The sequence below is a fragment of the Cucurbita maxima genome, unplaced genomic scaffold, assembly GCF_002738345.1.
Source record: "Cucurbita maxima cultivar Rimu unplaced genomic scaffold, Cmax_1.0 Cma_Scf00029, whole genome shotgun sequence".
Lineage (NCBI taxonomy): Eukaryota > Viridiplantae > Streptophyta > Magnoliopsida > Cucurbitales > Cucurbitaceae > Cucurbita > Cucurbita maxima.
The window spans coordinates 2,724,937-2,747,613 of NW_019272045.1; the positions used below are offsets into that span (position 1 = coordinate 2,724,937).

Genomic DNA, 22,677 nt, shown 5'->3' on the forward strand with positions numbered 1-22,677 from the left:
CCTAATGGGAAAATAAAGGGTAAGGTTGGGTTATGAACTCTATTACAGTTATTCGAGTCACCAACCAAACCAACTCGAAATTTTGAGTGGCTAAAAAAAATTTTCCAATCGAACTCCGGTATGCTCCTACTATAATATTTAAAAAAATTATAAATCTTAGTTTTTTTAGACTAAGTTCATGGCGAAAAGTGCATTTAAGTCCATAGAATCTAAGAAATCGGTACAATAAATATTGGTCATTGAGACCATATATTATACATGTGAAATTTGAAGGTGACATGTTTCCATATGAACCATTTATTTGTGGTGCATTGAAAGCAAACCAATGAAGTTATGAAACTTTCCATAATGTACCATTTTCATTTTTTGTTTTCTTTTTCTTTTCATGGGGTTTTGCTCGTTTAAATGCCTCACATGTGTAATTAATGCTTGTTATTTGTCCAATTGAGCTCTATATGCTCGACAAAGGGAGGAATATTAGGATAGATTTACAAGTGAATACAAGTAAGATTATCTTTATGAGATTCCATATTGATTGGGAAGAGGAACGAAACATTATTTATAAGGGTCTAGAAACTTCTCCCCGCACTTTAAAACTTTGAGGAAAGTCCAAAGATGACAATATTTGCTAACGATAGGCTTGGACTATTACAAATGTTATTAGAGCCAAACACTGGGCAGTGTGCCTACGAGAACGCTGGACCACGAGAGGGGTAGATTGTAAGATCCCACATCGATTGGAGAGAAGAACGAGTACTAGCAGCTAAAGGTAGATTGTGAGATCCCACATCAATTGGAGAGAGGAACAAAACATTATTTATAATGGTATGAAAACCTCTCTTTAGCATAGTGTTTTAAAACTTGAAGGAAAGCTCTAACCATTTTTTTAAGGGTGTCGAAATCTCTCTCTAGCAAACGCACTTTAAAACTTTGAAGGGAAGTCCGGAAGAGGAAACACAGAAGGGAAAGCCCAAAATGGAGAATATCCCGAGCAAGTCCTAAGCATCATTCGTTATAAGGGTGTGGAAACCTTTCTCTAGTAGATGCCCTTTAAAACCTTGTGACGAAACCCGAAGGAGAAAGCTCAAAAAACTCGTTGTCTGAAATAACCCGAGCGCCAGAAAACAAATAAGCAAAGATTTGCATGTATTATATATAACCAGCAATTTGGCAAAAGAAGAATTCTATCATATAATCCATTAGGAATCAATGTTCATATGGTAATGTACACAAAACATTGAGAAAAACATGAACATTGCTCCTCTTTCCCAATCATTCCAAACACAAAAACACCACAAATCCCATAAAGATTGCAACCAGAAGATCTAGAAATGAAGAAGAAGAAGAGTTGTAATCGATCATAATAGGGAACTGGCAGTTCCCATAAGAAGGATCTTGTTCAGTCACCATAGCCAAACCAGAGAACTCACAGTTCCATCTTTTTTGGCTGTTCATTTGATAGTACATATTAAACGCATAAGAAGCATTTCCTTCAGCAGTTAATTGATTGCATGAAGATCCATATTCCAAAGCAGTGCAATCTGATAAGCTACAAGCATAATCAATATTATCAGCCAATCCTTCCCAATCCTTCACATTTGGGTTCAAAACACACCATTTTTTATCCATATATTTCACTCCTTCTACTGCTATTAACCCCTTTTCTTGTTCTGTTCCTGACAGATCTAGTTCATATTTTGGCTTACCATCGAATTCAAAGATTCCCCAATGCCTTTCAAAGCTTCCTGGCTCTATGCTTTTGGCATTTTCATCAATCAAGCTGAAGAGATAGACGTCAATTACACCGACTCGAGCTGGCGTTCCCTCCCCACTTAGAGCGTGTCTCAACAATCCTTGGTTGAATCGTTTGGCGTCTTGGATATTGGCGTGTTTGTCGCCGTCCGTTGGCCACCCGATTTCCCCTACTATGATCTTCATGTCAGGATATCCTGCTTTCGTTAGAGCAGAAACGAGCGTGTCGAAATTGGCATCGAACACGTTGGTGTAGGTTAGATCTCCGTCTTTGATGGGCTTGTATGTTCCACCAAAGAATGCAAAGTCTATAGGGAAGTAGTCATTGCCATAGAGGGAAAGGAAGGGGTAGATATTGACTGTGAAAGGTGCATTGTTTATGGATAGGAAGTGCAGAATCTCGATCGTTAAGTCTCGGACTTCGGGCCGAAAATCGCCTGCAGATGGAACCGGGTTTGAGTCCGGGGAGTTGTAAATATCAGCATTGAAAGGAATAGTAGCTTTGACCTTTGATCCAAGCCCTGCATCATTTAAGGCTTGCTGGATATTCCTCAGGGCAGGCAATGTTAACTGAAGATAAGTGCCATTGTAGGACTTCAGAAAGGGCTCATTGCCTACTGCAACATACCTGCAAAACAATTTTTCAATTGAACTTTATGCCTCAGCCTTCATAAAATGCATTAACAAATCTCAACTCTTTCATCCATTTCAAGGTTGTAGCCCAAACTCACCGTTAACAGATAATGTCTTCTTTGGGCTTTCCTTTTCAAACTTCTCTTCAAGGTTTTAAAAACATGTTTGCTAGGAAGAGGTTTCTACACCTTTATAAAGAATGTTTCGTTCTCCTCCCCAACCAATGTGGGATCTCACAATCCACTTCCTTCAGGGCCAGCGTCCTCGCTGGTGCTCGTCCCCTTCTCCAATCAATGTGAGACCCCCCAATCCACCCCCATTTGGGGCCTAGTATCCTTGCTGGCACCCACCTCGTGTCCACTCACCTGGGTTTAAGCCTCCTCGCTAGTACATTGCCCTGTGTCTGGCTCTGATGCCATTTGTAACAGCTCAAGCTCACCGCTAGCAGACATTGTCCCTCTTTGAGTTTTCCCTCAATGTTTTTAAATCGCATCTACTAGGGAAAGGTTTCCACACCTTTATAAAGAATGTTTTGTTCTCCTCCCCGACCGATGTGGGATCTCACAACCCACTTCCCTTCAGGGCTAACATCCTCGTTGACACTCATTCCCCTCTTCAATCGATGTGGGACTCCCAATCCACCCCCTTCGGAGCCCAACATCTTTGTTGGCACGCCGCCTCATGTCCACCCCCTTTGAGGCTAGCCTATTCGTTGGCACATCGCCCAATGTCTAGCTTTGATACCATTTGTAACATCTCAAGCCTACTGCTAACGGATATTGTTCTCTTTAGGCTTTCTCTCAAGGTTTTTAAAACGCGTATGCTATGGAAAGGTTTCCACACCCTTATAAAAAATGTTTCGTTCTCCTCCCCAACTGAAGCGAGATCTCGCACAAATATAGAACTAAACAAAGAAAATGGAGAAAGAAACAGATTGGTATTCAATGAATTGATCTAAAATGAAAGCAGCAGCAGAAACAGAGGAAACCATGAAGTGGGAATTTCATCAAACACCTAAAGTGCACAAAATAAAACACAAAAGGAAAAGTTCATAAAGTAAGATCAAGAATCTTCAATACTCAACTTGATATTAACACCACCATGATAAGTATAAGCAGTAACATTGGCATCCACCCAAGAAGCAGCAGCCTTAGAATCGTCACTCATAATTTGCAGCATTGAATTAGGAAGAGCCAACATAACTTCAATATCAGTTCCAATAAGCGCTTCCAAAATCCTATCCTCAGCTTCAAAGAGCTTCAATTTAAGAAACCCATTTTCTTGAAGCATTTTAACAACTTTCTCTGGTGGGAGCTGGTGAGTCGCCATAGTTCCCCAGTTCACTCCAACAGTTTCCCCATTTGGGATAATCGTCAAGAACAACAAAAGAATTGTTCTGAATGTGAAATTCCTGTGGATTTGAAGTCCAGACTTCGACATTCTTTTGCTTCTTTGAATCGGAATCTTTGAATAAAGAAGGAATCAAGAAAGGAGGAAGAAATAAGAGGTCTGTTTGGAGATTCAGAGGAGCTTCATGAGGAAGGAGAAAAAATGGAGTTTAATTTCAGAGAAACAAAAAAGGATAGGAAAAAAAAGATTCGTTACTTATTTCAGTTATTCAGTTATGGCTGCAATCGCACGTTGGTTCTTATTTTTGTAAGCAGCTCAATAAAATAAAAATAATTAAAATAATAAATCAAAACAAAAATATTTACATGTCCCTACCCAATTCACTACCGTGCTTTCTTTTATTTATTTATATATATTTTTTAGTGATATAATATTGAAATTTAAATTTTTATGAATTATGCTGGTATAATATTATATTATTTTTTTTTTTCGTTTATAAAATATGATTGAATTTATTTGATTGTTATATATTTTTTAAGCAAAAATTAAGAATTAAAAATATTATTTTAAATGAATTTTTTTTAAAAGAAGGGAAGATTTCAAGTATTGAAGTTTAACAATAATGGTAAGTCGGTGGCTACTTAAGGAAACTCCGATTGCCCCTATCTGGGAGGCGTCTACCTCATCCCGATCACAAGGGGAGGTTAATTCCTCTGTAAACCGATCGCTGGTTGATCTGATCAAACTCAGGACACACGAGAGCCCAACTTAGGAGGACGAAAAGGACACTCTACAAAAAGTCGATCCATGAAACCTCTCTATGACAAATCTCTACTCAAATCTATGTGAAAATAAATTGAGAATCTTACGGGGATGATGATTGAAATAGTTGGCAAAGACCAAGACACGAAGGAACTAATTAATTAATTTTCATATTCAAAATATTAAAAATCATTTAAAAGAAACATATTATAAATATAAAATTTATCATTATGACTAATTAATTAATAATGCAAATTGTGATTATCAAAAATGGAAAAAATGAGTAATTTTGAAGACGAGTTGAAAAAGAGTGCTCCAAGTTGCAGACTTTCCAGGCAATGTCTACGTGGAATGTTTTCATCTAATCTCTCTCGCTTTGGTTTCTTTCCCAAAATACATCCTTTTATCATTGCAAAAGGAGGAAGAATAAATGGATCAATCAAAAGCTAAAAGAGATTGCCAATCTTTTCATAAAGTAAATGACCAATTTTGATTTCAAATCTCATCATATAAAAAATAAAATAGTTTTTTTTTTAATAAAGTCGAAAGATAGGTTGACTAAAAGTCGACTTCCCACAAAAAGATATAACACACGTTAACTTCCGTTAAATATATCTCTAAAATGTTTCAACTTTTTTCTCATAATTCATATTTTTATTTATTTATATAAGTCATTTAAATCATAATCATAAATTTCTATTTACGAGATTCCACCGATCCAAACCAAAATGAATATTTAAAGGTACCTAAACCAAAATGAACCAGTGCTAGAGGATACAATAACAAAAATTAACGTTTTGAATGACAGTGACCGATATGAACCAGAGCTAGAAATATAGAGACTAAAAACTTGTCTACTCGAACATATACCTAGCTTGTACATCTATATCTTGTTAACGACTATGAATTACGAACTCAGAACTAAGAAACTTACCACATATGAATCTGAAAACTTGGCTTAGTAAGCATCCCGACCGACTGCAACGGATACGATTCAGCTAGCTAACTCTTCGTTGAAGCATTGTTGTGGAAGCCTAAAGCTTAAACAATACATTGCCTATCAAAACAAAAAATATAAGAAGTTAAGAACAATGGAAGTTTGATTGGGGCCTCTTTTGTTTTAGTTCTTGTATGCCCTAATTTGTTCCTTGGTTTTTCATAAACAAAATAAGTTTAAAGAACAAATAGAGAGCAATACCTTGTTTGGTGCAACATCTCTGACTCTATGAAAAATAGGGTCTTGGATTTTAGCATTCAAGGCAGACTCGGCCACCTGGAATGAACAGTTATGAAGATAGCATGAGAAGAAAGATGATGTTGCTAGACGAATATCAAAATAGGAGTCTGAACATACCGAAATGATGAACTCTTGATTCTCATTTGCTCGCATGAAGCAATAACAGTGAATCCAAGGGAGGGAGCCCTTCCAGTACTTCAGCGGAATCGAGCCCCTAAATGCATCTGGTAAGAAAATTCCAAAATATGCCTCTGGTAAGAAAATGGTAGCATACTAATATTGTAACCGCCAATCTCTCGCTTTGAGCTTTTCTTTCTATGTTTCCCCTCAAGGTTATAAAACGCTGCTAGGGAGAGATTTCAACACTCTTATAAAAAATATTTCATTCTCTTCTCCAACTGACGTGGGATCTCACAATCTATCCTCCTTCGGGACCCAACGTTCTTGCTGACACACGGTCTCTTGTCCACCCCCTTCGGGGTTCAGCTTCCTCGCTGGCACATCGCTCGATATCTGGCTCTAATACTATCTGTAACAGCTCAAGCCCACCGCTAGTAGATATTGTTCTTTTTGAACTTTCCCTTCCGAGATTTCCCCTCAAGGTTTTAAAATGCGTCTCTTAGAGAGAGGTTTCCACACCCTTATAAAGAATGTTTCGTTCTCCTCTCCAACCGATATGGGATCTCACAAATATAAGGTCTCCATTCGTGTAAGCTTCAATTGATGCTCTCTTTCTATATATCTCCGTAGAAGATGAGAAATTCTCCCTCAGTCAAGAGCTAAGAGAGATTGAAGAAACTCTACAATCGGTATCAACCACGAAGGGAGAGTGTTTACAGAATCTTGAATAGAGAACTTCATTTGAAAGGTGGGTAAAGATGACATATCTCAAACATCTCCACCATTGTGCTCGAAAGAAAAGAAAAAAAAATCTCTGATTTCCCTTCACATCTGAACGACCCGTGTGAGATCCCAAATCGGTTGGAGAAGGAAACGAGTGTCAGTAAGGATGCAGGGCCCTAAAGGAGGGTGAATTGTGAGATCCTACATCGGTTGGAGAGGGGAACGAAGCATTCTCTATAAGGGTGTGGAAACTTCTTAGATCCCAGACACATTTTAGAAACCTTGAGGGGAAGCCTGAAAGGGAAAACCTAAACAGGATAATATCTACTAGCGGTGGGTTTGGGACGTTACAATCAAAGACTTATTGTTTCCCTTTCCATAATTTTCCCTCTAATCTCATACCGGCAGAGGTGGGCTAGCTAACATTGATAATTTCCCAAGTTTCAATTCTTCCTCCAACATTAAAAAATGTATAGGAATATGCATAACAACCACGACAAGGTAAATGAAATAAACCCGAAAAAAAACGTTCATACCGAGAAACTGTAAGGCAGAAGCAGGGAGGTTCATAATCACATGATCAACATGCTCCCAGGTCTTAGCATGAGATATTTCGGACCCCTTCAACCTCTTGTTACTGTTTCCTTTTCTCTTACCAGCTACACAGATGGAAGCATCATCAGCTATTCCATTATCTGCACCGCAAATTATAAGAAGAGATGATCTTTCATTGTTCAATCACAAGATATAGTGATGAATTTTTTACCTTTCTCACAGCAATCTGAGGATCTTTTAAGAGCAGCAACAGATACATCAGCACTCCTTGAGCCTTCTACACTTTCATCGCTAGTTTTAACACTACCATGGACTTCCTCCACCTGAACTGAAGCAAGAATGAAAATTAAGATCGACGATACACAATCTCTATTATGAAAATTTCCTTCAATGATGATACTAAGCGGTCCCTCCGATACCTTTCTCACAAGCTTTTAACACCGAGGCAACAGATTCAGAATTACATTCATTGTCTGGCACGGTCATCAATTGAGAAATGAACTTCCTAGCGTCCAAATTATGAACATGAACACGATCACCGACTTTATTGATTTCTGCATTAATCTTCAGATATCGAACACTATCCGGGTTCAAGTCATTGGCATATACTATACAGCCTTTCTGGGCAGCTGGAATAGCAAAAGGACCAATACCGGCGAACATGTCACAAATTATCTCTCCTGGTTGGAACAGTGAAACCAGTCTTATGTGTTCATGCTCTAACCTTGAGTTCCAGTAGACCAAACTGTAGTCAAGCTTAAAAGTTGCTCCATATTGTTTCACTTCTGTTTCCATATCATTCTCTCCCTTCAGAACTTCAAACTTTGGAACCCGAAACTCATTTGTTATCGACCCCACCTTATTTACCACTGTTTTAATTCTCGGATAATTTTTCTGCAATTAGATTTTGAAAAGAAATAATTACAAACGAATAACCGAGCATAGTTCAACGATTAAAAATTTTCAACTCTCTACTAGAGAGGTAGGTTTCAACCTCCATACCCCACGTAATAATCAAAAGAATTAGTTATAGAAAAGTTATTATAGGGAAAATGAGGGGGAAAGGGACCAACAATGGCACTAAAAGCAATAAAGAAATCTGATTCTTGCTAAATCATTAGCACGCCCTCGCCCTCAAACACGGACGCAGACACAAAGTATGAGATCCCACATCGGTTGGCTAGGAGAACAAAACATTCTTTATAAAGGTGTGGAAACTTCTCTCTAGGAGACATGTTTTAAAAACCTTGGGGGGAAACCCAAAAGGGAAAGCCCAGAGAGAACAATATCTACTAGTGGTGGGCTTAGGCTATTATAAATGGTATCAGAACCAAACATCGGCCAATGTGCCAGTAAGGAGGCTGAATCCCGAAGGGGGGCGGAATGAGGTGGTGTGCCAGCAAGGACGTTAGGCCACGAAGGAGGTAGATTGGGGGAGTCCCACATCGATTGGAGAAGGGAACGAGTGTCGATGAGAACGTTGGGCCAGGGGGTGGATTGTGAGATCCCACATCAGTTGGGAAGGAGAACGAAATATTCTTTATAAAGGTGTAGAAACCTCTCCCGAGGAGACGCGTTCAAAAAATCTTGAGGGGAAATCCGAAAGGGAAGCCCAAAGAGGACAACATCGGTTAGCGATGGGCTTGAGCTATTACACAAAAACACTTAAAAGCATTGAAAATGAAGTAACAAATATAGTATAATGATCATTTATTCACAATTTACGTTTCAAATTCATTGGAAAAAATGAGTAAATGGATCTTGATGACGTACATCATAAATAACCTTCGCAATGACTTCCTTATAAGGGAGCAATTCGTCGTGTATATTAAGGTGAGCTACGTGACCTGTAAAATCACAGAACAACATCACCTCACTGTCAATAGTTGTAATAAAGAACACAGAATAATGCTGACCTAAAAGCCATATAGGAGAAGAAAAGAATGCACGTAAAAGCTATAAAGAGCACAAGCAAATGTAAGGTAGAAAGGAAAAGGAAGGCAAAATATGGCAATGGCTTGAGTGCTTAACTATTGTTTCAAAAGATGATGGCACTTCCACTCCATGAGGCAGAATCTGCTTCAGTACATGATCTACATAAGAGCCACACGGTAAGTTAGCCGGCCATAAACAAAATGGACACATCAAATGTCAAGTAAATGCACATATATAGTAGTTTAAACTATCACTGAAAAGTAGACACGGTATATGCAATCATCATAATATCAAACCGTCAAAGACAACATGGGTTCATCAGCCCATCTGCAGCAACATACAACACTTCCCGGACAGGAAGTCGAGACCAAGGTCATGACATGATGTTTTTACGCAATGAAAGGTCCCAACATGATTGCTTGTGTTTGCATTTTCCGACCCCAATAGTGAGACTACTTACTGAATATTTCTTAAAATACTCAAGTCATGTGCTACTCTTATTTTTCAAGTTAAGGTAAGACATCCCTATACGGAAAGCAACGTTATAGTAAAGGTCATGGGACCAAACCTAGAGTAGTAGGTTTTAGCAGCCCTCAGGTTAGATCAGGGCATTGTCTCGTTTTTATATTCAAATTCATATTATCTATTTTCCGCTATGTTGTTCATAACAATATTGTTTTAATGAATTTATTATAAACGTTTACGTCCATGGCATCGTTATGAAATATTTTCACAAACTTTTACACACAAATTAGACATGTCATGTATGTAGTGACATCTCTATTTTATAAAGAAAAATAGGGTCGTTACACACAATGCGTCAAGTCAAACTTGCACGATGCATAAAATAAAATATGAGATTATTGAAACTACCTGTTCCCCAATAAGAATATCCAAGAGTTAGTGAATAAGGAACTAGTTCAATCTCGCATAAACCTTTCAGCTCTTCAAGCTTCATTTCTGGAATTTCGGACAACTCTGAGCCATTCAAAGAATCACAACAAAGAATAAGGTGTCATCTATTACATGGTCGATGAAATTTCCATAAAAAAAAGGACTAAAAAGGGAAGAAGAAACGTAGGATGCCATTTTAAAGAGCTTTGGCTCACAGAAAGTCTTATTAAAGAGCATAATGAACAGAGAAAACCAAGTCAGTAAGTGCAATGACAGAGAATTTTACCTGTAGATTGAACTTTTTCCGATAATATAACATACCGATTCTTATCACATGTTGGATCTTCCGTCACAGGTTTAATCCGGGGCCTATCAATTAAGTACCTAGAAAGTTTACAAAATAAACGAAATGAGACCGAAGAACAATCTACCTTCAAAATGAAAGGCAATATCGAAACAATATTTTCAAGAAAATAGAGATTGTCGAACTCGGATGAGAACGATGAACAGTTCAACTAAGAAACGAAGAAATGTACAATTAAGAAACTAAGCAACAAAAAACAAGACGTACCCGTTCAGTATTTTAATGGCGGATTTACAGAGTTCCCTGGGAATTCTTAGCGCCCAGAGTTTCAAATGCACATCGAATTTGCTTTCGTCCAACATTGGTCGATTTACAAGTTCGATTTTCCTCAATACTCGATAGTACAACAAAAAAAAAAAACACCGAACTCAATAAGAATTTCAGATCAGAATAGAACAATTATCGTCCTCCGGCAATAAAAAAAACTGAAAATAGATGAATAAGCTCGGAGATTTTCGCTGGGAACAAACAAAATCAGAATGGAGATTTTCACTGGTAGTGGGGAAGATTCTGAACGCAAACTGTCGCCGGAGACTTGAGTTAAGACGGCGGCGACGGGACTAGGGTTTAAAGCTTAAGCAATCAGTTCTCTACTTGGTTACACGGCGTCGTTTTGAGTTAACATGAGATTTGGGCTGAACCGCCGGGGCCCATGAGCAGTAAGTTGGGTTGGGCTCTTCACAGTATAGTTGATATTTTTTAAAAAAATATAAAAAATCAATTCGATTTATTAAAATTAATAGGTAATCCATTTCTCGACTAAATTTGACAAAAATTATTATTATTTGATTTATGTTTATATTATTGATTCTTTTTTTACTGTTTTTTTTTAATGGTTACCATTGTTGGACGATGAAAGTCCATCAACAAATTGAAGGAATGATCGTGGGTTTATAAACAAAGAGTACTCTCTCCGATTTGAAGCCGTTTGGGAAACTCAACGTAAAACCATGAGAGGTTATGCTCAAAGTGGACAATATTATACCATTGTAGAGAGTCGTATTCATCTAACATGGTATCAGAGTCATGCCCTAAACTTAGGTGGCAATAAATTGGTAAATTCTCAAACATCGAACAAAGGACTCCAAAAGAAAAGGAGTCGAGCCTCCTCGAAGGCACAGAAAAAATGACTAAAACTTCAAAGGAGTCGAGCCTCGCTTGAGGGGAGGCGCACTTTGTTCGAGGGGAGGTGTTGGATGATGAAAGTCCTACATCGATTAATTTAGAGAATGATGATGGGCTTATAAACAATGAATACTCTCTCAATTGGTGTGAGGCTTTTGGGAGCCCAACGCAAAACAGAGCTTTGAGCTCAAAGTAGACAATATCATAACCGTGAGAGTCACAGCCTTATATATTTTTGAGATTTAAGATTTTAATTTTAAAAAAAAATTAATTTATCAATATACTAATAAATTAAAACGGAAAAAATAGTTTTTTTTTTTTTTTTTTTTTAAATAACTAATGTTTTTCTATTAAAAGTTATGAAAAATGTTCACTGACTATTAAAAAATACCCTATTTTTAAAAAAATATTTGAAAGTTGAAAGGTTATTTTTTAAACACATTTTTTAAATTTTTTTCAAGGTTTGACTACATTTCTTAGATTTATTTAAAGTTTGAAGATATTATTAAAAAAAATTTAAGATATTTTTATTAATTTATTTGTAATCATAGTTCTTGAAAATTGTAATTTTCTAATAATATTTCCAATTCTGTTGCCCAGTTCTTTATCGCACAATCATCAGATTAAAATTAACAGAAGTTCAATTCCTCCAGAATTAGACACTAATTTCTACAAACGAATCCATGAAGACGAGAACTAATCCCTACAACCATGTCTTTCCATTGATGAAATTAATTTCATAAATAAGATTCAACAAATGATTCTCGATCACAGAGTCCGATTTCAGATTTGTACAAAAGAAAACCTAAATTTCTCATCAGTTTATATACAAGTATCCGTCGAATGAAATTCGTCAACGGTTCAATATCACAGTAAAATTAGAAGGAAAAAACAAATCAAATTCGAAGAGAAAACTCGATTTAGTTTTGCTTGCCTTCAATTTGTCTCTCCCCTGCCGATTCAAGAGGAATCTGCTCGAAGCGGACGAATCATAGCGCTGCGTTTTAACATTTGGTGCGAAATCAAACCGAAACTCCGACTAAACATTTCTCCACTCCAATTCGTCAAGAATCGGAGTTAAATTCCGATCGGAGGCTCTTGCGAACCAAACAGAGCGTTGATCGTCGCGTTCAGAGGCGGAAAACAACAATCGACGGTGGAGTTAAGAGATTTAATCATGAATATCGCGATCTTGCCAACATAGAAGCATGGAGATGCAACGGCCAAGGATATAGAATCTGGTTTTCTGTTGCTTGATCATCCGCAAGCACCGCTTTCGAAAACTGGTTTTCCGGCAGGTTCTGAGGCGGAGTTGCGCTGACTGAGAAGAGAGTGCGGTGGACATGAGGGGAAACACCGGTGGCCGGAGGAAAATGAGAAGAAGGAATTGTGAAGAAGGACGGAATTGGGGAATGGAGGTCGAGGAAATGGCGTGTATTTATAGAGAACATAGGGGCCTGAGCCCTGAAGTTTACGCTGTCGCCACTCGTATTCATTTTAAGGCCTTTTTCCTTCCTTTACTTAAAATAGTCCCCAGATTGTGATGTCAGCTTGTGGACAAAAAAATATTCACCAATTGACATTATTGCCCTTCCATTTGGATTCATTGTTCTCTTTATTATTATTATTATTTTAAATAAAATAATGGTTATAGTTAATATGGTTGTAATTTGCAAACGGTCCATAATTATAAATTCTTTAGCCACACAACTTATCATAATTTTTCCATTAACTTTTTTAAAATACTTGCATATTTTAAAATAGTTATTTTTTCAACCACATAAAATCGTAGGTAAAAACCTATCCCTAGTAAACTCGTTTTAAAGTCGTGAACCTAATGACGATACGTAACGAGCCAAAACAGACAATATCAACTAACGGTGGGTTTGGGCTATTACAAGTTTCCATTCATTAAATCTTTTTGGTCGAAGTATAATATTTTAACCAGTTGACCTATCATTGACGATTAATTTTTTTTATTTTAATGATTGATTTGACGCAATATTATGGAGATTTTATTTAAAATTCTTGTAATATCTCTTCTTTAATTAAAAAAGAAAGGGGTATTTTGGTCAAAAGGAGAAACAAAAAGTCTGGTCAAAAAGAATAAAAGGAGAGGAACCATGTAGGAAGGTGACAAGAGCGTGGGCCCCATGTTAGAAGCCTTTCGCTATCGTCCAACGTGGCACTTGACTTTATTAAACCCACGTGGAATTTCGGCCACTGTCGGCTTGTGAGTGCCGCCTTTACTACAAGAGGGAAAAAATAAAATAAAATAAAATAAAATAAAAAATAAAAAGCTTCGTCGTCGGTAAAATATAAAAAATAAAGAATTGGGTCGAATCAGCATGGGGTCATAAAAGCAAGAGTCGTCAAAAACAACCGTCCCCTTACCCGTGTTTTTTTGGTAAACATTAAAAATTATAAATTAATAATTACATTATTTAAATCTTTTACATTAATAATATTTTGAGTATATATTTTAATATTATTTTTTTATGATTGGATTGGTATGATATTTTATTTTATTCTGAGTTTATATTTTTTTTATTGGAAGATGTTAGTTGTTTAAAGCCTATGTATATCAATGAGAATATATACCTTCGATTCCAATTTTATTTTTATTTTTCATTCTTAACATGATATCATAATCCTGCTCTAAACTTAATCGTGTTAATAGATTGATAAATCATCAAATGTTGAACAAAGGACTCCAAAAGAAAAAAGGAGTTAAGTCTCCTCGAAGGCATAGTAAAAAATGACTAAGACTCCAAAGAAGTCGAGACTCGATTAAAGAGAAACGTACTTTATTCGAAGGGAGGTGTTGAATGATGAAAGTCCCACATTCGCTAATTTAGGAAATGATTATGAATTTATAGTCACATTAGCTAATTTAGGGAATAATCATGAGTTTATAATCAAAGAATACATATCTGAGCTTATTGTCAAAGTGGATAATATCATACCATTGTGAAGAGTCATGTTTGTCTAGTACTTTCCATTTAAAAATCAAGTTTAAATTAATTAATTTAAGAGATATTATAAATAAATAGAATCTTAATTGATACGTATGAACGGAAGTTTGTCAAGTAGAATCTGAATTGATAGAATTATTAATTTAATGTTTTATTGATACAACCTCTCTCCACTAATTAAAGGTATTCATTTATTTTTCCTATTATTTAATTAATCTATTTTTTTTTTTAATTCAACACAAATGTGGAGATGACCCTTTCTTTTTCTTTTTTATTTTTTAAATAGCCAGAGAGATGACCCTTGGACTTAACAAAAAGTTGTTTAGTTATTATATATTTGAAATAAAATTAATCTGAAACTTTGGAGTATTTAAACTGAAAAATATAAATCATTCTTATTATTACCATGCAATAAATTAAACTTTTTGTTAGATGAACACGAATCTCCACACTCTTCGAACAAAATACGCCTCCCTTTAGTTATTTTTTATGATATTTTTGTTCAACATTTGAGAATTTGATTGGCATGGCTAAGTTTAAGGCATTTTCCACTTTGAGCCTAAGCTATTATGGCTTTGATTTGGATTTCTAAGGCCTCATACAGATGGAGATAGTATTTTTTCATTATAAACTTATGATCATTACCTACCTTAAGTGATGTGGGACTTTGTCAAACAAATTTAAAAGATAAAAAAAAGGAAAAAAATATTAAAAATATGGTAATTACCGTTAGATTCTAAATTTTAAAAAGAAAAAAAGGAAGAGGAAAAAGATTCTAACGTGAAACAATTGGGCAACTTGGGGTGGCATTTGGGTGTGTAGATTAAAGGAACTTAGAAGGCAGCCCCCACAAAATTCCAATGGGATGGAGGAAATTCCCTCAGCTGCAAAAGCTGGAAGGAGATATGACTGGCTAGTCAAAGTTACCATCCCACCGTCAACATCAAGGCTAATCCTTAATTTTCTAGGGCCCACATTAAGATATCATCCACCCCCTCAACAACAACAATTATCACTTTAATTAACTAAATGATTATTATAATCATGAGATGGGATTTTCAAGAAATCATAAATTATTTAAGACATTCTCACGTCTCACCACAAAAACACAACAACTATTTGTTTTATTAAATAAAAAAAAGGAGGGGACAATTCTCTCTTTTAATAAATTTTTTATTATTAATTATTATCATTATTATATTTAAATATGAGTTCATAGGAGCTCAAACTCACGGCTCGCTAGCCGATATTGTCTTCTTTGGAATTTTTTATTTCTGGCTTTCTTTCAAGATTTTTAAAATACGACTACTAAGAAGAGATTTCTACACCCTTATAAAAAATGTTTTATTTTCTTCTCCAACCAATGTGAGATCCTACAATCCACCCCTTTTATAATCCAATGTCCTCACTGACACTCGTTCCCTTCTCCAATTGATGTGGGAACCCCAAAATTCACCCACTTCAGAGTTCACTACCCCACCCCCCTTTGAGACTCAACCTCCTTGCTGGCACATCGTCCAATGTCTGCCTCTAATACTATTTATAATGGCCCAAACCCACCGCTAGCAAATATTATCCTCTTTAGACTTTCCCTCAAAATTTTTAAAACACGTCTACTAAAAAGAGGTTTCCACACCTTCGTAAAGCATGTTTCATTCTCCAATCAGTGTGGGATCCCCCAAAATCCACCCCCTTCTGGACCCATCGTCCTTGCAGTCACACTACCTCGTGTCCACCCCCCTTCGAGGCTCAACCTCATTGCTGGCACATCATCCGATATCTGGCTTTAATAATATTTATAACAGTTCAAACCCACCACTAGCAGATATTATTTTCTTTAGACTTTTCCTCAAAGTTTTTAAAACACATATGCTAGAAAGAGATTTTTACACATTTGTAAAGCATGTTTCGTTCTCCTTCTTAACTCGATGTAAAATCTCACAAAATATTTAAATACATAATTATACATATCCTAATTAAACATAATAAGTTAACAAATTCATAATATTATGGACATTAAAGAGGAGAAGAAAAAGGAAATAAGCTGTCGTTGAGCATTATAGAAGAAGACAGAAGTGTCCTATATTTTAAACGACAAAAATTAAAGGCTTTTGTCCTTTATACGCTTGGCGGCTAACGGATTAGGTTGGCAGTTCAATATGATTTGCCCTTTTCCTCTCAACAAAGAGATTTATATTCCTTTTTTCTTTCTAAAGGAATAAAAAAAAGATTTATATTTCTCTTGGTGTCGTCAATTATCAACAGCCTACAAATCTTGAAAAGGGAGTTTCCTTTATTATTATTTATTAAAAATAAAAAACGTGCTGTAATATATATTTTTTTATATTATAAAATTCAACCAAAATTAAATGTATGGGTACCTTTAGAATACTAGCGGTTGAAAAGGGTTCACACAAGATTTGAAGCTCCTATCTATGATTTGATATGGTAATATTTGTCGAGCAATTTTTCAGAGTACTCTCCGAACGTCAGAGCACAATTTGAGGGAATTATCTGCAAGAAAGTGATAAAGTAAATGAAATAAAGTTGCCCACACGAGCTCAAAAAGATGGTCGACTCTTTTAACAAGACAACCCTTAGAGAACTCGTGAATATTATATTTTATATGAATGATTACCAGCCTTCGAAGTTCTACAAAACTGTTCCCTCTTCAAATTCTACAAAACTATTTATCATCCATTTAATTTAAGAAACAAGTATTTTAGTTTTTCTTAAATATATATTAAATTAAAAATGTGCAATGATTGATGAAGTCTAAAGCCAGCCCCACAATGTCACATAGATGACTTATCTTGGGCTACTGTATACAAATATGATTGATTAAGTAGCTTTCAACCTTCTCTTGACCCCAAAACAACTTAATAATTGTGATTAGGTTCGAACTAAATACCTCTTTATGAATATGAACTTCGTCTGGAAAATTGAGCTTTTGATCCCTAAAAAACAAAGAAAATGAATCAAATAAATTAACCTTGCTTATTTTTGTTGGATATATATGAGTCTCAACTATTCTCACACGACAACATTTTTATCTTACTACATTTAGTTACTAATAATTCATAGAAGTTGTTCTTTCTAAATCTATTATTATTTAGATTGCCTTATAATTAGGACTCATAAATTTAACCCTCCACAAATTTTAACAATTACTAGAGAAAATTAGGAAATGTAAAGATTTTAACATGGGGTTAACTTCATCCTTGAGTCTGAGTAAGAACATACCAATCGGGTTGCATGAACAGTGCAAATGTGGAGCGTTCAAGATTAAAAGCTTCCTTCCCTTTAGGTGCCTAACGAAAATAAGAACAACAAATCATCAAATTTATTCATATTAGTAAATAGCTTGTCAAAAATTAAAAAAAGAAAGAACCAAAACCATTAAATACAATATGCCCCACACGAATCATTGTATAACAAACAAATAAGAAAGAACCAAAACCATTAAACACAAGAACCGCGTTCTACGCTAAGTATTTGGGAAACAAATCAATATATAAACAAATAAACAAGTATCTTACGATGTAAAAGCTCATCCATAGGCTAAAAGAATAAATGGCCAAGAGGAAAATACCCGAACACAATGTGGTGTTGCACACAAATAGCCGCTGGATAAAATCTCTGTAGTTTCGCCAATCTGATAAGCGATTTCATTTTCTCCATAATAAACCTATGAATAATAATGAGGAGACATTATAAAATGATTAAAATAAGAGAAAAATTCAGATGGTTTCTTAGTTATACAACAATTTCTAGTTTTCTCAACCAAAAAAAAAAAAAAAAATAGTTTGCATCAGGTCGGGTCGGGTAAGTTTTCTCCTCAGCCAAACAGGACCTGGTTGGGTCGGATTTTCTGTAAAAATGAACATTTTGGACTCCTACTTTCAACTAGTCTCTTTAGTGCTTAGGGTCACAATTGCACTTTTCTTGGCAGCAGACTTTTGCAATTGTGTGGCAAGTATGATCATGACACTATCTCTAGGTGATAATTAAAAGTTAGATACAAGAGAAATAAGCATTTAAGTTAACTGGTGAATATGTGAAGGAAAATGTCTACTAATATTAATTAAGACAAGCTATCAATGACAGAGAACAATAGCCTACTTTAACAATTTCATCAGCTCTTGTCCTAACATAAAGGCCAGCAGCACTATCAGGGCAAGGTATCTCCCCACCATCTCTTGTAAACATTGCACAGGTCAGACCTGCAAATTAAGTTGAAGAAATTAAAAATACACAAAAATGACAACAATCATAAAGATCGAACCGCCATCGTCTCTCGTTTCTCTCTCGATGTGTGGTTTTACAACTTATTGAGAATTTCTTCTTTGATGTTTTTTTTTTTTTTCATACATAAAATGTACATGTAACCGCCCAAACCCACCGCTAGCAAATATTATCCATTTTGGCTTGTTACATATCACCGTCAACCTCATGGTTTTAAAACACGCCTACTAAGGAGAGGTTTCTACACCCTTCTCGGGAATGTTTTGTTTCCCTCTCCAACCAATACGGGATCTCACCGTACAAGTATAACATACCAACACAAAAGTAAAATCCTGAAAAGGTTTTCAAAGGGTGAGGTGGGAGGGAAGATGATAAGAATAAGATAAGAACAAAAACCAACTACCTGTTAGTGAACCATGATCTGTATGCCATCCACACCAAGAGGATAGATTATCATTATCTTCATCAGAAGTGCTGCAAGTCATACTTTAAGAGGTAAGCAATTCCCAAGTAAAAATTAATTTTACCCCAGTTGGGCAAGATTACCACCATGACCATGTTCTCAATCCCAATATTTACCTGCAGTTAATCCCAATGTATAAAATTAGCTTTTTTACCAAGAAAATTTGAGATTTAGATCTTCAGAGACAATGATCTTCAAAAACAGTTGAAATAATTAGCAATGGTAAATTGCAACATTGATGGGTATATAACCTCTGGTTTGCTGGAAAATAATAAAGCAAACGCCCTTTATGACACCGGGAGTTGAGAAGTATCTTTTCAAGGGTTTCATCCTCGTGCAGTTTCATCATTTTAGCAGCTGTCCATAAACAAATCAGAAACTGACAGCGTAACTGCAAATACCATAACTAAATATAAAAGCAGTAGCATATTATAAGCATAATGGAGCATATATTTTCTATAAAAAAAAAATGAACTAAACTTCCATCAGGATTTTCCATCTGGTTAATCAAGAAGCCTCTTCACTTTTAAGGAACCAATTGTTCATCGTAGAACAATAATAACGGTTAACTGGACCATGCAAAATTATGCTTTAGAAAACAACACCACCAGCATTCAATTGAATAGTTTCTTCATTCGAGCTAAGTTTTCAACCAAACATTTTTTATAAGGGTGTGGAAACCTCTCCCCATAAAATGCATTCTAAAACCTTGAGGGGAAGCTCAAAAGAAAAGTCCAAAGAAGATAATATCTACTAGCGGTGGGCTTGGACTGTTACAGTTTTTCAGGAGGAGAAAACTTACCATATTGGTCGCAATGATATGCCAACATCAAACCAACATCAAGAATCAGCTTTCCAAGAGATTTGAAGGCTGAAAACCAATTATCAAATCTCATTAATAAAAAAAAAAAAAATCCAAAGTATCTCAACATAACGTATACAACTAATCAAGATGATGAAAATTTAGAACAATCAGAAGTTTCTACCTGTGAATTAAAACAGAAAAGAAAAGAAAACAAGAGAGAGAAACATACGTATAGAAACAAGTGGATAAAGCAGCAATTTCCAGAAATAAAACAACATGAATAAAATACCGCAAAGGTTTTAGTAAAGTTGCAAACATAAGAGAAACAGTTTCTGATGAATTGAAAGTTAAAAAAGAAGTATTCACAATGCATGAAATCAACAGCATATTCTGAAAATCCTCTTCTACGATTATTTGTTAATCTGTAAGTGGCATGGAGGCAGAGTCAAGCAACAAATTAAATGGATTCACGTTGCAGAACAATAAGTCTCAATTATGTAGCAAATAAAATCACATAATTCATCTAGTGTATACCTAATTCAAGTTCTGGGAGTTCTTTAGTGGGCCAAATATTTGAACCACAGTATGATGGATACCTGAAAAAGTAGATGGCGAATGATAACATACCAATAAATATGATTCATTTTTACTTAGAAAAAATTGAAAAGAACTAAAATGAAGGAACATAGATTAAGTCAGAGCAAGAAAAGTGACATGCAGAAATTAGCAGCTGAACTAGTGAAGCTACTACTACCTTTGAATTAAAGATGCATCCGTTGTTGGGATATCCAATATTGGATTGGCATAGAATGAGCCTTTCAACAAATCTGCACAGTTGAAATGCATATTAGAGATAGATTTTACCCAGCCTCAGCTAAAATCCAAATGGAAAAATAAGCTGAAACAGAACTGAAGGTTCATATTTTCTAGCATAAACCACAAATGCTTTTAATCTACACAAAAACTACCAATAATCACATAATGCAATCTTGGCAATGTTCTTCTTTAGTTACCAACAGCTTCAGTGCAGATTTAAGGTCTCCCATGACTAAACAGCATAAACAATGAACCATAATTACTCTAGTTGCTTATTTAAACAGCGTAACATATAAAAATCGTATACCAGGCTTCCCGGATTCAAGTTTCTCTTTCCCATGGCTCCATCCAAAATTATACCTAGATGAACATGAAGAGAAACAGAAGGTCACTGCAAATTAAACCCAACCTTGAGGCTGTCTCAACAAATTGTCTTAAAAACAAAACTAATTGCATTCATTACAAAGTAAAACAAGATAGCACCCCCGGAAAGAAGATATCACCTGCATGAGTTTTATAAATAAAGGGCCCAAAACTAGTGCGATTAATTTTGAATATCTAATACAAAAATTTCAGATTACTGAGCACAAAAATATAACAATGCACTGCTATCTAAAATGTGACATAGGTTACAACGTATTTTATATATTTAGAGATTCGCTAAATTCACTTGACATTTAAGGACTTTATAGGATGCGTAAATTTCTTAATAATTATACTCATGCCATTAAGTGGATTAAACTTCAAAGCACATCAAAGTGATTGATAATAAACAAGCAACTGATAATTTCAGAGATGGGTGGCTTCAGAAGCATCATGAGAAGTACCTACTATCCGGGTCTTCCAGCTCCTTCTTCGCATCTTCTGGTAACCTAGCTAATCTTAGAAGGCAGAAATTTCACCAACGAATGCATTAAGTATTAGCTGAATTACTCAAAATCTTAAAGCGATCAGAGATAGCTAGCAGTTCCATTGATCAAATTATACCTCGATGAAAGACGTAGAAGGTCCTGCCGCAAGGACGGAAATCCAGGGACCTGCGATTTGAGACCCATCCCAAGATAAAACTCCGAAAATATTCGTAGAAACCGTGTATGATCAATTACATCTCGAAATCACGTATTTCTAAAGTTAAGGAATAAAAAGTAGCAGAATATTTAGGATAAATAAAACGATAGTTTACGCCATCAGTGTCAAATTGAAGAAGAAGAAGGTCAACGACAAGAAAATACAGAAATCAACAATCTATGAGTGCGTACGTGTAACATACATCAGAAACCGATAGAATTCCCAGCCCCTTCGGTCCGAATCCTTCTTCAATCTTCGCCGACAAGTCAACAGTCCGATCCTGTGTTCATCAAATTCCACCAACACGTAAAAAAAACACTTGAAAATTACTCGTTACGAATTAGTATTTATATCATGCAGGATCGCCATGACAAAGAAACAAACAACTCAAACAGCAAACTGCGACTACAAAATGACAACGAAAAGGCAAGAATAAATCAAAATGATTCGAGAAAAATGAAGTTCGGTGATTCAGTCTGAACTTTCTCGATTCCCAAACAATGGCTCAGATTGACTTACTTGTAGCTCTAAGTACGATATGGTGACGGTTCTGATGGCCGGAAAAGGGGACTGAAGTGAGGAAGACATAGTCGTAGAGAGAATCCGGCGGGAAGATTGATGAATTGAAGAACGATGGAGAATGAAAAAGAGGCGGGACGAAAGGAAATTTGGCAGGTCGTCACTTTTTATATGGAAATGGAGCCGATGACGAGGGAACCTCGTTCGTTCGTACGTGTGATCATCCAATTTTAAAATTTTAAATTTTTAAATAATATGAGACAAATTGAAGGAATATTTTATTAAACTTAAAAAATTAATTTTCATTGTGTTTTGTTCAGAATTTTAAACTAAAAT

At 35.7% G+C, this 22,677-nt stretch overlaps 3 protein-coding genes across 8 annotated transcripts; all 3 read right to left on the minus strand.

Annotated features, from left to right (window-relative positions):
* Positions 1–1,166: 1,166 nt before the first annotated feature.
* Positions 1,167–4,047, minus strand: LOC111465515 (glucan endo-1,3-beta-glucosidase 8-like). Its single transcript, XM_023109924.1, has 2 exons — positions 3,470–4,047; positions 1,167–2,380 (listed from the first exon to the last, which is right to left on the minus strand). Exons 1-2 carry the CDS (start codon positions 3,823–3,825, stop codon positions 1,273–1,275), a joined length of 1,464 nt encoding a protein of 487 aa, XP_022965692.1. The 5' UTR covers positions 3,826–4,047; the 3' UTR covers positions 1,167–1,272.
* A 752-nt stretch (positions 4,048–4,799) lies between these two features.
* Positions 4,800–10,785, minus strand: LOC111465526 (tRNA (guanine(37)-N1)-methyltransferase 2). 3 transcript variants are annotated; one of them, XM_023109939.1, is made up of 12 exons: positions 10,533–10,785; positions 10,248–10,345; positions 9,941–10,045; positions 9,163–9,225; positions 8,906–8,979; positions 7,552–8,026; positions 7,344–7,460; positions 7,114–7,272; positions 5,852–5,958; positions 5,696–5,770; positions 5,462–5,554; positions 4,800–4,901 (listed from the first exon to the last, which is right to left on the minus strand). In XM_023109939.1, exons 1-11 carry the CDS (start codon positions 10,625–10,627, stop codon positions 5,492–5,494), a joined length of 1,431 nt encoding a protein of 476 aa, XP_022965707.1. In that variant the 5' UTR covers positions 10,628–10,785; the 3' UTR covers positions 4,800–4,901; positions 5,462–5,491. The 3 variants fall into 3 exon arrangements, with proteins under 3 accessions (XP_022965707.1, XP_022965706.1, XP_022965708.1); XM_023109938.1 differs by lacking the exon at positions 4,800–4,901 and having other exon boundaries at positions 5,255–5,554; XM_023109940.1 differs by lacking the exon at positions 4,800–4,901 and having other exon boundaries at positions 5,495–5,537.
* A 2,720-nt stretch (positions 10,786–13,505) lies between these two features.
* Positions 13,506–22,482, minus strand: LOC111465587. 4 transcript variants are annotated; one of them, XR_002714217.1, is made up of 16 exons: positions 22,342–22,482; positions 22,025–22,102; positions 21,742–21,791; positions 21,582–21,635; positions 21,062–21,114; positions 20,693–20,765; positions 20,473–20,534; positions 19,936–20,004; positions 19,385–19,490; positions 19,074–19,144; positions 18,548–18,648; positions 18,018–18,113; positions 17,669–17,736; positions 17,337–17,382; positions 16,807–16,939; positions 13,506–13,699 (listed from the first exon to the last, which is right to left on the minus strand). XR_002714217.1 is itself a non-coding variant. In XM_023110042.1 (15 exons), exons 1-15 carry the CDS (start codon positions 22,408–22,410, stop codon positions 16,859–16,861), a joined length of 1,077 nt encoding a protein of 358 aa, XP_022965810.1. In that variant the 5' UTR covers positions 22,411–22,482; the 3' UTR covers positions 16,791–16,858. The 4 variants fall into 4 exon arrangements, 1 of the variants encoding a protein (XP_022965810.1); XR_002714219.1 differs by lacking the exon at positions 13,506–13,699 and adding an exon at positions 16,457–16,691; XR_002714218.1 differs by lacking the exon at positions 13,506–13,699 and adding an exon at positions 16,457–16,699.
* Positions 22,483–22,677: the final 195 nt, after the last annotated feature.

Coding starts and splice junctions, on each gene's coding strand:
- LOC111465587 (XM_023110042.1), bottom strand. CDS start 22,410: ATGTCTTCCTCACTTCAGTCCCCTTTTCCGGCCATCAGAACCGTCACC. Junction 21,792..22,024: donor GAATTCTATCGGTTTCTGAT/GTATGTTACACG, acceptor CTCAAATCGCAG/GTCCCTGGATTTCCGTCCTT. Junction 18,114..18,547: donor GAGCTGATGAAATTGTTAAA/GTAGGCTATTGT, acceptor TATTATTCATAG/GTTTATTATGGAGAAAATGA.
- LOC111465526 (XM_023109939.1), bottom strand. CDS start 10,627: ATGTTGGACGAAAGCAAATTCGATGTGCATTTGAAACTCTGGGCGCTA. Junction 10,346..10,532: donor GCCATTAAAATACTGAACGG/GTACGTCTTGTT, acceptor TAAACTTTCTAG/GTACTTAATTGATAGGCCCC. Junction 8,027..8,905: donor TTGCGAAGGTTATTTATGAT/GTACGTCATCAA, acceptor ATCTAATTGCAG/AAAAATTATCCGAGAATTAA.
- LOC111465515 (XM_023109924.1), bottom strand. CDS start 3,825: ATGTCGAAGTCTGGACTTCAAATCCACAGGAATTTCACATTCAGAACA. Junction 2,381..3,469: donor CATGGTGGTGTTAATATCAA/GTTGAGTATTGA, acceptor ATTGTTTTGCAG/GTATGTTGCAGTAGGCAATG.